The sequence below is a fragment of the Tasmannia lanceolata genome, unplaced genomic scaffold, assembly GCF_043159265.1.
Source record: "Tasmannia lanceolata isolate RefF3 unplaced genomic scaffold, GAP_Taslan_0.1 ptg000037l, whole genome shotgun sequence".
NCBI classification, from domain to species: domain Eukaryota; kingdom Viridiplantae; phylum Streptophyta; class Magnoliopsida; order Canellales; family Winteraceae; genus Tasmannia; species Tasmannia lanceolata.
Genome location: NW_027518714.1, coordinates 15,455,645 through 15,473,705, shown reverse-complemented (window position 1 = coordinate 15,473,705; position 18,061 = coordinate 15,455,645). Strand labels below are relative to the sequence as shown.

The window sequence follows — 18,061 nt, the reverse complement described above, 5'->3', positions numbered from 1 at the left end:
CTCGCTTGGATTCTTATGAATAATCTCTCTCAACCTCTCAACACTAAACGGAAAAATGCGAAACATGGCGGAAATGATCGGATGGGGTTTCTCCCAAGCATAGCGAACTTGGGTCCGGTCAAAATGGGGTGTCTACACCATGCTGATGCTTCTCCCAGAAAGATGCCAAAATCTGCAAGTCTGCTTGTGGCAACACAGAACCATGTACAAGTGGTGCAACTTTGATAACTCAAAAACCATGATAAATCTAAGCCTTTCCCAAGTTGTACTATCTAATAGTGTGACACTTAGGAGACTGGCTTGGTTCTTCCCTAAGAAACCTCTTTATGCCTTCTGCTTTGAATTAAAAAAAAGGTCCGAACAGTGTCTTTTGCAATGAAAATGCTTTAGATGTCATATGTTAGGACATGGAGGAATAAACTCCAGACTGAACAGAAGGAAACTTAAGAACAGAATAAGACATCGAAATTCACAAAGTTTCTAGGAATAAACTCTTACCATCTGAAATATCAAGGCTTGAACAGACTATCCCACATATGCATCTTCAACAATCCCACACATTCACTTTGACATATAAAAAAGGAAAAGGGAAAAACACACTGCAACTACAAGTACTTTATTCCAACCATTTCTATTCTCTTTTACTGCCAAGCGTTGGATGACGACCTTCAATTTCGAAACCTCTCCCTTCATCTGTTGTGTTAACCCCTTCAACTCAGATACCTCATCCTTCAATTTGGAAACCTCTCCCTTCGTCTGTTGCATTAACCCCTCCAACTCAGATACCTCATCCTTCAACCTTCGCAGACGATTGAATTCTCTCTGGGGCCCAAACTCGCGACCGGATAAAACATCCTCTAACCATACAAAATAAGAGCACCTCCAAGTGATACCATCCTGCGTGTTTTATAAATGTTAGAAATTATAAAGAGATTATAAATTGCTACAAACAAAATTTCACTCAAACAATGTCTACTTACATTGAAGTGGCAAGAGTAGAAGACCCTCTCTTGGTTATCGTTGATATCCGTATCGGTTATCTTCAAAGTGGCTTTCTTCTTACAATGACATTTTAGATGACGCCATTATTTTCTTTTCTCAACCTGCATCAGTTAAATACCCCCAAAGCAGGTACAGGAAGTAACGTCAAGAAACACATAGCATAATGACAAATACAAATGCGTTAATGAAATTACAATGATTATAAAAATATCCCAAAAGTATTTTCAGTTACCCCCTGTGGTTTCAATTTGTATAAGGTAGGCACCCTCAGTTGACGGTTCGTCCACGGTTCAACTGCGGGGGCCTACATTAGGGGTTAAGTTGAATGTGTCAGAAGCCACAGGGGGTCTAAGTGTATTTTTCCCTAAAAAGAAAACATACTACAGCTACTGTTGTTTCTCATAAACAACCATTAATAATTAACTGAAACCTCATCATGCTCAGAACCTACAATCAGTCCAATCCAAAAAAATCTATCAGATAAATCCTTAATTGCCTTGCCTTGCCTAATTCCTATTCCTATACCTCATTCCATTTCTCCTTCTGCATGTTTCCTACATTGATCATTTGCATTCCAATTAGTTCCTACAAGATCTACTACTGACTACTTTGTATTGAACAGATGTATTTAAGAACTTCAAAGACAAGGTGAGATTTGGACTGAATGTAGGTAAAGACATAGGGGGAATGATGGGTTTATATGAAGCTTGACACCTTAGAATAGATGAATGTCCACTTGTCATCCCACGGGTAGGCCATCGCATGCAAAGATCGAACCATTTCCCTCAAATTACTAGGTTAGAAGTGAACTAAACTTTTAGCCAACATTCTACAAAAAAAACACAAAAAAAAAATGTGTTTCAACTTTGAACATTGAAAATACTCTAATCAAGGGAATTGTAATCAAAAAATAAAGGACCCTAAATCCGAATAATAAGAACCCTAAATTCGAACTCAAATAAAAAAAAGAACCCAAAACCCTAAAATAAGAACCCTAAATTCCAACCCAACAACCTAAATCAGATTTCAACCCAAATAAGAACCCTAAAATCAGAAAATAAGAACCCTAAAATCAGAATAAACATTTCATTTCAAAATCATATTTCGGTTCAAGAAATCCGAAATTAAGAAGAAAAAATCCGCCCAAAATCTATGATTAAATCAAATGAGCAAAGTAGTTACGGTTTTCAGCAGATTTTCTTCCTAATTTGGTCCTCAACAAGTTCTAGGCAGCAAGGATCGAAGAAAATCCATAACCAAAAATCGTGAGAGAGGAACAGAGTGTCTGAGAGAGAGAGAAATACCTGTGAGAGGGAGAGACCGGCTCCGACGGAAAATCTGCTTGGGGGAGGAGAGACCAGCGACCATCGATTTGGGTTTTCTCAAAATCTGCTTGGAAAATCTGCTTTGGGGGAAGGAGAGACAAGCAGCCGATGATTTTGGGTTTTGAGAGTGCGTAGGAACACGATTTTGGGTTTTGATTTTGGGGGAAGGAGAGACCAGCAGCCGGATTTGGGTTTTGATTTTGAGTTTTGAGAGGGAGATCGCATTCGGATTTGGGTTTTGATTTTGAGTTTTGAGAGACCAGCGACGTTTTCTCTCTCATTTGGAATGGACGCGTGCGATGAAATCATCCGACGGCTGCTGGAGTAGTGCGTAGGAACGTTACCTACGCCAGTGTGTAGGAAAAGTTCTCTCATCTTTTATATGCTTATTATTTCTATTTCTCAGGAAATGCATGCTTAGGTAGACGACTCCTGAGGATTGTTCCCATTTCATATGATTTTACCCAAAATTCTTCGGACCTTCTCCATTCGTAATCAGGCACGAACCCATTCATTTCTGGTTATCCATGGTATACAGAGCATATTTTTTTAGGATCCATGGCCGTATACCATGGATGGCGACTCTGAGTTTTGTTTTTATTTCGAGAGCTCCCTGGTAGAGCTCTCCTTCACGTGTGGATGATCCAAGAGGCCGCTGGGGGCTCGTCCCCCACCTCTCTCCCGGATCGGGGTCCACACCTAATGGCAGCTTGAATTTGTTCAATTAATTGGCAAAAGCTTTGCACGAACTCTTCTTAAAATAATACCTGGAGGACTAGAAGCTTTAATAACTTAGAGACATTTACACAAACAGTGTATGTGAAACACTAAACAAATCCCTTTGATTACACAAATTCAAGGTATGCTAACACATTTTCTATAACTGAGTTTGAAATGAAGCATCACCACCCAAGGATCCATGAAGGTTGATTCCATTCACCAATGCCAATGACTTGAGTTAATGATGACCGAGTGGTTTACTCGTAAAACCCACTCCGATCCATAAGAGTCAAATCAGTTTCTAATTTCCTTGATCGAATATATGAAGGTGGTGACGATCTCTTTGACAAGGACCGGATTTGGAATACAAGCAATTGCATTAAAGAAATGCTTACATGTAATCAATCTACCTATGAAATGGCATTAAAATCCCACAAAATCCTCAATGGATGAATACGTTTCTTTACAGGGGTGTAGGCATCTCCGTCTCAGGTCTTTGCAAAGGAATTTTAATTCCACACAACTTTCAGGAACTTCTCTCCATGACAAGCAGCATGAAAATATCGAACAATCATTTATCAACAGAAAACAACATATGTTCATCTACAATAGATTTAAGTATGGATGGCAAATGAATCACACTCTGAAAATAGGGAATTGAGAGAACCGAAACTCGATATTTACTTTCAAGTGAATCTTACCAAGTTCTTCAAGAGGATATAAATTTCTGCTTGCAACAGGGTAAATGAGAGAATCCTCAGGCAACAAAGCAAGGTTCTGCTCTCCTACTCCAGAAGAGCAGCCCAAATCAAATTCCAAATCCCTATCCTTTTAAATAAAAAGTCCCCCAAATGAAAATAAAAACCCCTATTTATACTAACCCTAGCTAACACCGAAGACAAGAATGCCCTCATATAGGCTATTATATGCACCACACTATAACCCCTTCACACAAGAATGAATAAAAACCACCATCTACTGTCCGAAAAGCAACACTCAGCAAACAAAAAAACAAATCAGGAATAGAAAAAAAAGCCCATTGAGCCTGTGAAGAATTCTGATGAAAAAGACTTGAATGAAGAGCCAATCTTGGCCCCTTATCTGGAGATTGTCATTGTGGTAGAATCTTCTTCATCATTAAAAGGAGTAGTCAAAGCAAAAGGGATTACAGAGAATAGCATTCAGACCCACAATAGTTTCAACTTGTTAGAAGAGCATGAAGAAGAAGAGGGCCAACCCAAAAGCTTTAACGAATACTCTAGTTTAGACGAAGAGAGTGAAGACGAAGACGAAGAGTGTGAAGACAACTCTGGATCAGAGGAACCTTAAGAGACTCTCTCACTTCAAACAAGCATAAAAAGCCCTGGAGTCTCTCCAAAAAAGAATGTATCCTGGGCGGAAGAACTCAATGAAGTCCACCTGATTCAAGCCAAACATGAGGATAACGGTGAAGAGGAGACCCCGGATCCTGGACAATCAAATTGGCAGAAAGTTCCCAGGAGAACCTGGCCAAAGCGCTCACAAAGAGCCCATCTCACTCCCTCAAAATTAGATGATTATGTAATTCAGAAGTATTGATCATTTTGTTCTCTTAGGCTTGGTGCTTGTCGCTCTTATTTGTAGAGCCTTGGTTCCCCCTTCTCGCTTCTTCCGAGTTAGGGTTGGTTTGTGATCTTATTGTTCGATCTTTTTCTTTATCTAATAAATCGGTAGGGGTCCCCGTTGAACCCCAGCCTACCCATCAAAAAAAGAAGAAAGTGAAACCCATGTTGTACCCATGCTCTTTGGCTGGGACACGCTCTACGTTACATTTACAACTCATGTTTTTGAGCAGGTGGGGCCCACTATCATGGGCCCAGAATGATATATACCACTACTCTTATTTCTCTTGTTAAATGATTTTGTTCATAAATACTTAAATCTACCTCTCATTTAAAGCATTGCGGATGGTTAGGAAATCATTTATTTTGTCTTATTTTATACTCACACAAGAAAGAAATTAAAAGAGTCTAATGGATCAAATATCAAGGGCCTTACTTTTATCTTACCACCCACACTAGAAAATAAAATAAAATAAAATCCAATAAGCCCGTACAAGGAAAAATGGTTTTAGGCAAACAGTCAATGACTTAAACTAGCGTCCATGGCAAAAGGCCACACAGGCTCACTTTTCAAAAGATTTTGTGGTCATTCACGAGGTGGCTGCTCTGACATGCAACAAACCATCCGTGAAATGCCGCGAAATGCCTTTTGCCATGGACGCTAGCAAATCCCATTTAAAAACATTTTCTTTATTGGCCATTTGATCATTTCCAAAGGGTGAGTTTGTTCGCAAACAAGGGTAGCTTTTGGTAATCCTCTACCAACTGTGAGTGGCATCCGAAACCGGATTTTTATAAAGTGGGCACCTTGTTTTGTTTACTTCTTACTTCTTTGGACTACCCACCATAACTGATTTATCATGCGGCAACACGAGTGCTCAGAGATGCGACAAAGTACCATGCAAAGCACCATGCAAAGCGAAGAGTGGCACCCCATCTCTCACGCATCACCTCTTATGTGTCAATACTCTCCCTGGTTTTTAGCCTATAAATACCACCCCCATCTCAACACTCTCCTCACACCATCATCCCTTCTATCAATGGCTACTTCTTTGTTTCCACTTATTGCTATCTCCTTCCTCCTCATCAATGGCTCTCTAGGCCAGATAGAGCAGACAAGAGAAAGGGAAGGGCAGCAAAGACGACTGAGAGAACAAAGCGAGTGCAGGATCCAGAGTCTGAGTGCTCTCGAACCCAACAGGCAAGTTGAGGCCGAGGCCGGCCTTACAGAGCATTGGGACGAAAATAACGAGCAGTTCCAATGCGCGGGTGTGGCTGCCACTCGATATACCATCCAACCCAAAGGCCTCCTCTTGCCCTTTTTCTCCAATGCCCCACAACTCTCCTATATTGTTCAAGGCACGTCTACTATATATCTCTTAAACATTAATCTTTTTTCTCTATTGTTATGATCCTTAAGAATAATGTAGAAATAACTCTGACCCTTAATTAAAAATATGTTTATATTGATGTAGGTAGGGGAATCAGTGGACCGGTCATACCTGGATGCCCTGAATCATTCCAACAGTTTGAACAATCTAGACAGTCAGAACAAGAACGGGGCCAGAGATACAGCGACCAACACCAGAGGATCCAACATTTCCGAGAGGGAGACATCCTCGCCTTTCCCGCCGGAGTCTCTCACTGGTGCTACAACGACGGCGAGGAACCCGTCGTTGTCGTCGTCGTCCATGACACCAGTAGCAATGCCAACCAGCTCGATCAAAATCTCAGAGTAATTAACCCAAATTAAGACATCCTTTTATTATTAATAGTAGTAGAACCCCATGTGCAATGTCATCTTCATATGGTATCAGACCCACACCATAGGATTATCCAAAAAATCATTTCTATAGTATGATCCTATTCCTAGCCCTCCCATCAATAGAGGAACTGCATATTATGAAAACCTCAGTAGATCGAAGGGCTGAGATGATCCTATGGAAATAATTTTGGGGAACAAGCTATTTACTTTGTCGCCCACTGTATAGTAAATATAAAAATATAATAATAATGGATTATACTATCTTAAACCTTATAAAACTTCCAAACTCTACAACTTAAATCTTTTTGAGTAATTGGTTTGTTTCATGAGCAAAAGAGACTGATTATTGTTTTGATTAATCTGATGAATTGATGAAGAGATTCCAACTAGCCGGTAACGAACGATATCAAAGCGAGAAATCCCAACAGTACAAACGCGAGCCTTCCCGCCGAGAGAGCTCAGGTAATGACAATATCTTAAGCGGGTTGGACGAACAGACCATATCGGAGGCCTTCGACGTGCCCCTAGACACTGCAAGGAAACTCCAAAACAGGGATGACAAGAGGGGCAATATCGTCCGTGTTGAAAATGGGCTTAGAGTTGCAAGACCACCAAGAAGCCAAGAGGAAGAAGAAAGGAGGAGTCGTGAAAACGGGTTAGAAGAGACATTTTGCAATAGAAGGCTCAGGGAGAACATTGCGGACCCCACCCGTGCTGACGTGTTCTCTTCTCAAGGTGGACGTCTCGCCACCCTCAACAGCCACAAGCTCCCCATTCTCCGAAATCTTCAGATGAGTGCTGAGAGAGGAGTTCTCTACAGGGTAAGTTATTTATTAAGCGCACAAACCCATCTTGTCTTTTCTACAGTAACCTCTGACATCTCTTTAAATAATAAAAGAAGACAAGATGGGTTAGTGCAATTTTCAATACATGGTTGTGGCAATATTAGAAACCTTATTATATCTAAGTAGTATGGCTTGTTCTTGAAAATGACAATTATGTCCCACCCACATTGACCAAAATGCCCTCAATGTGTGCAGAATGCTCTTGTTGCACCTCACTGGAACATGAACGCCCACAGTGTGGTGTATGTGACCAGAGGAAATGGGCGAATCCAGATAGTTGGAAACCAGGGGAACACAGTGTTTGATGGTGAACTCCATCAAGGTCAGCTTCTGATCGTCCCACAGATGTTCGCGGTCGTGAAACAGGCTGGAAATGATGGGTTCGAGTGGGTCGCCTTCAAGACCAACGACAATGCCATGACCAATCCGATCGTCGGAAAGACCTCGGCTCTCCGAGGTATGCCGGAAGAAGTGATAATGAATTCTTATAGGATCTCAAGAGATGAAGCAAGGAGATTAAAGTACAACAGAGATCATGAGATGCAGATCCTTTCTCCAAGCCGCCGCTCTTCTGCGTGATGAAAACGGAAATCTAGTTTTTTTTAGTTTCTGTTTGCGAGGCTAGACTAGTGTGAGAATGTTATGAGAGTAAATAAAGCCTTTCCTGTGTGTACTTAGGCTACCTTCTATCTATAATAAAACAGACTTTTGCTTGCTACATCCTATCCTATGTATAATTTTTTCTCTTTTCCTTTGGTATACATCTCTTCCTACTTACACAGAACCCCTCTTTTAATTTATCCGTCTCGTGTGTAAAATAAGACAAAACTAATGGTTTCTTAACTGTCGTCAATGTTTGCATGATTGCCGCTTCCGGACCTGGGGAAGCTGAAAAATTATGTTCCAGAGATGCTTGCAGTTGAGAACATTGAAGCCGGGAAGTTCGATGCGAAGATGGCCAGGCAGGCTCTTTATTCGTCATCCGATGAGCTTCATGTGGTGGCCCACCCGATCAAAACATGATGTGCAAAATGGCAGACCCACATTAATGCAGAGGCTTGGTTTAGAGATGGTTGGCCAGACTTAGATTTGATAACATCTTCAAGTAAAATCAACTATGTTCTATATTGTTCATTTTTCAAATATTTCATTTTCATCTATGATTGGCCAACACTTCGAATTTATTGCCAACACATGTGTGGTATCGTGTTCAACACGACACCCGTGTCCACACGTGTCGACACTCCTTTAGACACTTTTAGATGTGTTGTTAGAAGTGTAAGCAACTTTATATGCATGTGTGTATGAGTGTGACACTATTTCTAGTTTTTTAGGGGTTTTCATGTCAGATACCTCGGATCCGTGTTGAAACTCGGTCGAAACACAAATCATGAGTATATGTACTATCTATTTTAGACGCGTCCCCGTTTCTAAATTTTGAGAGTTTGCCGTGTCTAATACTCCGTGTTCGTGTCGAGATGTGACGCTCGTGTCCGTGTCCACAAATCTATGATTTTCATGGAATTAGTAGAGAGCTTTTGGCCTCTACTTTTAGGTATCAGCAGACCAGGTTCATGACCCTCAAGCAGTTTTTTAATGCAACTCACACAAAACAGTCAACCCATCTTTATATGATAGTCTTTTTCTTCCTTCATTTAGGCCCTGTTTGGGTTGTAAGAAAATATTTTTTTGTGAAAAATGTTTTCAGAAAAATTTAAAGATACGCTTGGATTGGCTGTGGCAAAAGTTTGATCATCTTAACCACGTGTTTAGAAGCTTCTCTAACTCAAGCCTAGAACATGGCATTAACATTGCATGTACATATCTTTTGCCCTTCAGATTTTGAACTCTTATCTATTTCTGTTTTTTTTTTTCTTCATTCCCAAAAACAGACCACCCATTTTCTCTCTCCCTTTTTCCTTTTCCTTTTATGTTTGCCACAAACCTTCGGGTTTCCCGACCCAGGAACTCTAACCAGGAATGCAAACTGAACAGAGCCCAAAGAAGCATGGCACTGCCAAAAGGGGTCCAAATCACATAAAAATCAGTAACAGCTTACTTGTACCAACAACAGCCTACAGTAGGATATTTGATTTCCTAAATATCAGTTCATAACCTAAGAACTTGTTCTCAATAAATTAAAAATGGGATCAGCAAACTCAGGTTCTTGCCCAATTCTTTGTTCTCAATAAATTAAAAATGGGACTCGGACAGTACCGGAAAGTTCAACAAAGACCAATGCTTCATGAAATCTTGCCATCTCATCAAGATCCAACTCCACTGCTAACACTGGGTAATTAATCATATTGCATCTCGAAATCACTGATTGATGCAGTTTCAATGAAGGAAATACAAATTAAAATTCCTGTATTTTTAAAATTCTGGGACAATAAAAAAGGATCTTAAAACAGAAAGGAAAATGAGTAGCTCACCTGTTCAACAAATAACCATGATCCTCAGCGCTTCGAAAGGAATAAAGAACCCTACCAGCAATGCTTGTCATAGGAACAGGGCCAAATCTCCGACTATCCCTAGTTTCTTGTCAAAAGAAAGAAGAGACCGAGATGTTTAATACAAGAAATATCAATTGTGTTACCCATATACAAAAAAAATTTACAAGAATTAGTTATTTGTAAAGCTTGAAGCAATTGAGGGAAAACTAAAGATGGAAAGAACCAAGAGCTTAAAATGTACGAGTTCAGTACTCAAGTGGTCATTGTTAAGATATGATATTAATGATCAATCTAGGGTTCCTCATAGAATACGTGTGATCAAGACCATTAATTTGGTGGATCCCCCATGAGGGACCTACTCGATCCTTGTCTCTCCACATGCACACCCAATCTGTAAGATTTTCTTTTGAATGGTGAAGCTTTATTATTAATAACAAACAGAAAATCATTGACCGAGCTAGTCAAGGGCTAATCCCAAACAAGAGCAAGAGATGCACAAACCTCTCACAAAGGAGGTGATAAAAAACCTCAAGGTCCATCTTCCCACCCCGAATTGAGCTAGCCGATCCGCCTCGATGTTGGATGAACAGAGGACACGTTGAAAAGACGGCGCATGGCCCTTCACCATATCCATAACTCCATAGTGTCGGAAAATCTCCAAAGGAAACCCCTTTCCCAACTTTCACCCAATAAGCGAAATTGAGTGAGTTCCTTTCCACCACCGGGAAGTCAAGGAGGAAGATCACCAGATGTATCCCACTCAAAAAAGTTCAGCTTAGCAAACCCAGCTCAACAAGAACTTTTCAAATCAATCTTGTTGATCATGCTAGAATAAGCTCATCTAATAACACTCATCAGACGATCAGAATGCACTACGCTCAAACGACTCACATACCAGGCGAAGCAAATGAAAGATTCTAAGAAATCTATGAAGTCGGGGAGAGCTACAGCCAATCGAACCAAAGAAGAGAAAGCTTGTTGTTGGACAATAGACACCCCTCTGTTTGACCCTTGAATATCCTATTATTCCTCTCCTGCAAAATCAACCACATAAGTGCCAAGGAGTAGACATCACATCCACAAAAGAGAAGAAGCTTTTAAAATCTTTGTTTAATCATCAATCTCATCATCTTGATACCTTAAGGAAGATCAAGGCATCACACCCTGCCAAGGAGTAGACATTACATCCACACTAGAGAAGAAGCTTTTAAAATCTTTGTTCAACCATCATTCATTTCATCATGGCTAAAAAGAAAAGTGCCCCCGAGGCTACAATTATATAATATAAAAAGAGAATTGGAAACTTCTAAAACCCTAAACAGAAACCTAACATTTTTAGACTAAAATACCATCTAACGACTTAAAAACTTGCTCTCCACTTAAAATTCCTGTAATATATGTGTGAGGCCTATTTAGAGCACTCAAAACTCAAAGAACTTAAGTGGTTTTTATGGGAAAAAATTCTAATACTCTCCGATAACTTAAAAAGACTTAAAGAACACACTGAAAACTAAATAAAACTCTTTTAATCTCAACAATCGGTCCCATCTTAACTCCTTGGTTCTTCATCGCCATGCTCAAACAAATTGCATATCAGAAGAAAAAAACGAAATACTGAGAGAAATCTCTGAATTCGATGAGAACTGCATCCAATCGAACCAAAGAAGAGAGAACCTGCTGCTAGATAATACACAACCCTTTGTTAGACACTTGAATATCCTATTATTCCGCCACTTCCAAATCAAACACAAAAGTGTCGAGAGAGATAGGCTCCAGAGAATTCTACCCTAATGTGCCAAGACACGAGAGGCCAAGCCTCACAAAATCCACGATGATTTGGGAAGGCCTAACCAACCCAAAACGTACATAGAATGAAAAATGATCTCCCCTATAAAGCTACAGTGGATGAAGAGATGGTCCACTGTCTCCCCAGCAGCACCACACATCCAATATCTGCTGATAACATCCCTCTCACAATTACACAAATGCTCTACCATAAGAATCTGGACAGCCAAGCAGTCCAACAAAAAGCACAAATATGGTACGAAACAGGAGGCCTCTATACCCTCATGGTTGGAGAGGGAAAACTGAGCCAAACATACGAATCTTGTACATACAAGTGGTCCAACAAGCACAAACAAGGTATGAGGCAGGAGACTTCCACACCATCCTGGCTGAAGAGGTAGAAGGGAGCGGGATCAGCTGACAAAAGAATGATCTGACCATGAACTTCCCACTGGTACTCCCCATTCAAACTCGTCTGTCCTCAGCATGTTTTCTGACAAAGACTGAATCCAATTTGTCATAAATGAGTGCACCGTGTCAAGCTCCCAGTCAAAGAAATTTCTTCTGAAGTGAACTGATGGAGGATCGTCCTCACGAAAACAGAAAAGAGGGGAAAAAATATTTCCAAAACAACCAAGGTAAAAGAATTCAACCCCAAGCTTGGTTGGAGTTTAAAGGAATGGGTCACACGTAGGAGTTAAATGAGTGACTAGACAGTGTTTTATGAAATCATTAAGTAATAGGGAAAATGGGGTCTTTTCTACTTAAATTCACTTAAGTTACTTGAGTTTAAGAGTGTTTAGAATGGGCCCCACCCATGTATTATGAGATTGTAAAAGGAGGGCCCACTTTCATGAGTTTTGAGGGGGAAGTTTTCTAAAGTGGGTGTTTTAAGTCATTATGACTTGATTTCTTTAGGTTAGGGTTTTAGAACTTTCATAGTTCTTTTCTCTTCTTATATATATATATATATATATATATATATATATATATATATAGAGAGAGAGAGAGAGAGAAAAGTGTTTCTAGTCCGGCCGACTAGAGATCATTCTCTAGTCCGCCACCCAAAAACACATGGGTCCCACATATTTTGTGGTGATCTAAAGCATTCATTTGATAGGCCTCATCATAGATAGGATGTCCACAAAAATTCAGCTTCATAGGATCTTCTTAACCCTTCGATTTGTGGAGTTAAAAAATGGACAGATTTGTGGCGGTTTATAGCCGTCCATTTTAAGCTCCACAAATCATAGGGTTGGGATGATCCTATGAAGCTAATTTCTTGTGGACACCGTCTCTATGTCAAGCCCCATCAAATGAATGCTTTGCATCACCCAAATATGTGGGACCCATGTGTTTTTGGTCGGCGGACTAGAGAATGATCTCTAGTCGGCCGGACTAGAAACACTTTCCTCATATATATATATATATATATATATATATATATATATATATATATATATAGAGAGAGAGAGAGAGAGAGAGAGGAAACTGTTGGTGAGCTTAAGCGCATCAAACTTATGGTGCGCTTAAGCTCCCCAATCACATGGGTCCCACAGCTCCATAGGTGATCCAAACCATTCATTTGCAAGGCCTAATCATAGATAGGTTGTGTACCAAAAATCAGCTCCATAGGATCATCCTAACCCCTCCATTTGTGGAGGACAAAAATGGGCATATTTGTGGACAAAGACTGTCTGTCTATTTTGTCCTCTACAAATGGAGGGGTTGAGATGATCCTATGGAGCTGATTTTTGGTACACACCCTATCTATGATAAGGCCTTTCAAATGAATGCTTTGGATCATCCTAACAAAGTGGGGCCCCATGTGATTGGGCGCTTAAGCGCACCAACAGTTTCCTCATATATATATATATATAGCCTCAGGGCATTTGAATCCAATGATGATGAATGATATGAATAAAATCCATTTAAAACAATGATATGAATAGAATCCCCTTTGCTTTGTGCGAGTCTTGGATGAGTGATTCTCAGACCAATCGATGACTCGATCAACCTAAGGTGCAATGCCTTACGATACCTCAGTGTGATTCCCTCTCCAACCGATCCTGGTGTGATGCCTCGATCAACCTAAGGTGCGATTGGCCTATGGGCCTCGAAATGAGAGTCCAAGCTAAGCGATGAGAATAGACAACCTTTAAATGGTGACATCTGTAAAGGGTCCCACAATGGTCCCATATATTCGAACATTTGGAGTTCTTAATGTCTTGAATGTTATGGTTATTTTTTTATGTAATTTAGAGGTTTCTACATGGGGCTCTTGTGGGTAGAAATTTAGGAAGTAGTTTTTTTCTTTATCAAGTTACATTGTCTAAGTTAAATTAGCAGCTAGTTTATTAGTGTTACTAAGCTGTTTTAGGCTAGGACACTAGTCTAAATGTAGTAATTTCTGGAAGAGGAGTTGGGAACTCTATTATATTATAACATGTGCAAAAGTTTCAGAATTGAGGTGTCTTTATGTGGTTTTTTTTTTTGTTCTTTTTATAGGTAAGCTGGGGTTAGGCAAGACCCCTACCAGATATCATTAAAAATAGGGCTGCAACTCGAGTCGGGCGGGTCGGGTTTTGGAGAACCCAACCCTACCCGAGAAATATCTCGGGTCGGGTCGGGCCGGGTCGGGTTTTTTTTCGGAAAACCCACGATTCCCAAACCCGGCCCTACCCATGATAAATCTCGGGTCGGGTCGGGTTTTTTCACGTTGACGCAAAATTTTAAGGAAAATTCTTGTTTGGCAAGGCAACTCAACTCATAGAAGCAGAAATTACACTCACATTACACTTGAATCAAACAATGATGTAATTACACTCACATCACACTTGAATCAAACAATGTTGTAATTACAATCAAACAATGCTGAATCAAACACTTGAATCAACTCAACTCATAGAAGTAGAAATTACACACACATACAGTAACAGTGGGTGCGTGGGTTTTCACTTTTAACTTTGGGATAATTACATTTACACCCCCTCTACTTTCTGACACATCCACTTCCACCCCTATAGTTTAAAACGTGACAAATACACCCCTGTAGTTTCAATTTGTTTAAGGTTTGCCCCTTCAGCTGAAGGTTCGTCCATAGATTGAAGGGTTAAGATGATCCGATGGAGCTGATTTTTTGGGCACACCATATCTATGTCAGGACCCATCAAATGAACGCTTTGGATCATCCAAATAATGTGGGCCCCTACCCGAATCCAAACACTACCAAAAAATCATCCAAATAATGTGGGCCCACATTGTTTGGATGATCCAAAGCGTTCATTTGATGGGTCCTGACATAGTTAGGGTGTGCCCAAAAAATCAGCTCCATCGGATCATCCTAACCCTTCAATCTATGGACGAACCTTCAGCTGAGGGGGCCTACCTTAAACAAATTGAAACTACAAGGGTGTATTTGTCACGTTTTAAACTATAGGGGTGGAAGTGGATGTGTCAGAAACTAGAGGGGGTGTAAATGTAATTATCCCTTTAACTTTTAACTAACAATAGAAAAAAAATGTACATACTATAACTTATGTAACTCGGGTCGGGTCGGGTCGGGCCCCTTCAAACCCGGCTCGACCCGAGATTCATGCGGGCTTTTGAATGTTGAACCCGGCTCGACCCGAAACCCATGAAACCTGAACCCGACCCAGGCTATTTTCGGGTCGGGTCGATGCGGGTCGGGTTTTACCCGGCTCGAGTTGCAGCCCTAATTAAAAAGATAGAAGCATAACAAGGGGGGCCAAGAGGCCAGAACAAAAGGGCCGACAGGCTGGGCTGTAGCCCTTACAATCTAAGATACAATGATCCATTCATGTCTTTATGTGGTTCTGATCCCAAGAGGCTGTACAAACAGTCTTGTGGAGTTTTCTAACAAATATTCTCTATTTTTTTTTCTTTTTTTCTGATATTTTACAGGTATATTCTCTTTTCTGAATGGTACAATTATATTCTCTTTGGTGCTGTATTGCTTCTTTTTTTTAATGGTAAAGCTACATTACTTCTTAGCAGCAATAATGATCTATTAAAAATCTCTTCTCTATCAATGTAGACAAAAAGGAAATCTATGAGCTGGAATTGCAGGCTATTGAAAGAGGCATCGACCTTGCCCTGTCCATGAACTGTCTGAACTTATGGATCGAATCGGATTCAAAACTCGCGGTGGACATCATCCTTGGAAATGTACTTGTCCCTTGGAAGCAGAAACAAACCCTTAGACAAATCAGAAGCTATCTGGAACATATGAGCTGGCGAATATCCCATTCTTGGAGAGAAGGAAACTGCCATGCGGATCAACTGTCAAAAAGGAACTACCCACATAAAGGCTTTCCTTCCGTTGTTTTTTTGGCTACTCAAAGCCTCCTCTCAGCTGTAATTGAAGACAGGAATGGATCATTGTATCTTAGATTGTAAGGGCGGAAGCCCGGCCTGTCGGCCCTTTTGTACTGGCCTCTTGGCCCCCTTTGTTATACTTCTATCTTTTTAATGATATCTGGTAGGGGTCTTGCCCGATCCCAGCTTACCTATCAAAACAAAAACAAAAATTAGGGAAACCAAGCACAAAAAAACTTCCATTGTGCCGACGATTTTTAGATCACAAAACTAATTTTTGAACATAAATACATAAACAACGAAAGTTGACAAGAAGTTGGCCAAAACTAATATGGTATAACAATTTTGAAAAAAGCTAATGCAGGAATCACCTCAAATGTTAACACCCAAATTTATTCTATTAAAAAAAGTGCACCATACATGAAATAGAATATTCAACAGAATAACATCAAATTTGAGCATTGCAATATTAATTTTGAAACATGAACAATATAAAATTTTCTTGGGTATCAAGATTGTGCAATAACTTGGAGGGATTAATGAAATTATGAAATAGGAAAAGTGAAATACAAAGGATCTGGAGATGGTAATTTCTGAACAAGGTCAGTGCTGCTCTTCCCTGTTATTCCTCTGTTCACATGAAAGCATGTCGTCAACTTGTCTTGAAATACATTTTTCCATATTTTGCCCATTGTATTGCTCTGCATTAAAGTGAAAAAAACTTTCTCAAGACTTTTCTTAATCTTTATTGAAATCAGAATGCTGAAACTTCTCATTATCTACAACAGAAATATTGAAAAAAAAAAAAAGAAAAAAAAAAGAAAAAGGAAAAGATATACAGCAACAAAGAGCATACATATATGAGAAAACAGGCAAAACCCAAGGTTAAAAAGAGAGTAAATCAGAGACACCCAAATAACATAGTCAAGAAAAAAAAAGTAAGAATATGAATGGGAAAAGAAGAGCAGAAAAGCAAAACCCACAGAAGAGGAGCGAATAATCGCCAGATGGGTGTGAGGGCAGGAGAGAGAGCGGGAGTATTCAAGCTTTTGTCCTATGTAACGAAGCCATGTCCATGGAGGAACCATCAATCTCTCTCTCTCTCTCTCTCTCACACACACACACACACACACACACACCAAATAAAACTCAGACATTCATAAGCGGTTTCTTGGACAAAAGGGTTACCTCTAAAGTGCGCCAGTAGGGTCTTAGACTCTCAGTTTCGAAGCCAATGGGCTTGGACTCAGCTGGGCCTACTTGAGGTTTACGTGGATCTATTTTACAATGTCCACGTTGGTGAATTAACAAGCACGTGATGGTTTTTTCTTCCAAGCCTTAGCCTCTCCTGTTTTTTATTGGAAAAATACTATCAAGATGGGTGATGAGTTTTTCCCTCCCATGTAGGATTATGCGCCCCAACTTGTAACGTGATTTGACGTCAAAAAAGCGTTAAGTCTGCACAATTCACATAACAGGGGTGGGGGCATAATCCTTTATGCTCTGTATGGTTGTCAGGTTTTTTTTGTTCCCGGGAGTTATGTGGGAGAAAAAAATACCCTGGGAGATAGGTGGGAAAAAAAAAGTCCTGGAAGTATCCTGGTAAAATAAAAATCCCATGTTTGGTTATGTGGGAGAAAAAAATACCCTGGGAGATATGGTGGAAAAAAAAAACCTTTGTTTGGTTGCTTGAACTGTTGGGTAGAAAAAAAAAATCTTCTCAAGCTTATTTTTGGTTCCTGAGTTTATTTTTGTTCCTGGGGTTATCATGGGATGGGATGAAAAGGCAATCATTACAAAAGTGGGATTAAAAAATTCACCCCACAAGTAATCATTACAAGAGTGGGATTAAATTAAACCTAGTGCTAAAAGGCAACCAAACATGGGATGGGACCAAAATTTAACTTACTCTCCCACAAAACTCCCAGGAACAAAAAAAACCCGGCAACCAAACAGAGCAAGGGGGGCAAAAAATCATCTCCCTGTTGCACTAACTCAGCTTGTCTTTTCTTTCTTAATTAGCTTGTGAGAGCTAACCTTTTGACGGTTGGAAGATGATTTTTTCACCCCCCCCCTAAGGATAATACACCCTCCGTTAACGTGATTTGGCATCACAAAGCGTTAAAGTCTGCCCACAATTAAAAGGGGGGTGTTATCCTATAGGGGGGAGCGAAAAAATCATTGCTCTTCTTTAAATAATAAAAGACAATAAGAGTTAGTGCAATTA

The 18,061-nt window shown here is 40.1% G+C and overlaps 1 protein-coding gene and 1 long non-coding RNA gene across 2 annotated transcripts; one reads left to right on the top strand and one right to left on the bottom strand.

The window, feature by feature from the left end:
• The first annotated feature begins 5,658 nt into the window (after window positions 1-5,658).
• LOC143860271 (cocosin 1-like) lies at window positions 5,659-7,976 on the top strand. The gene is made up of 4 exons (XM_077370840.1): window positions 5,659-6,007; window positions 6,124-6,383; window positions 6,791-7,234; window positions 7,454-7,976. The coding sequence occupies exons 1-4, from the start codon at window positions 5,689-5,691 to the stop codon at window positions 7,835-7,837; spliced, it is 1,407 nt and encodes a 468-aa protein (XP_077226955.1). The 5' UTR covers window positions 5,659-5,688; the 3' UTR covers window positions 7,838-7,976.
• Window positions 7,977-9,288: 1,312 nt separating this feature from the next.
• On the bottom strand, window positions 9,289-16,947 carry LOC143861803 (uncharacterized). Its single transcript, XR_013240025.1, has 3 exons — window positions 16,818-16,947; window positions 16,405-16,535; window positions 9,289-9,796 (listed from the first exon to the last, which is right to left on the bottom strand). It is a non-coding gene; the product is annotated as an uncharacterized LOC143861803 (long non-coding RNA).
• Between the last annotated feature and the right edge of the window lie 1,114 nt (window positions 16,948-18,061).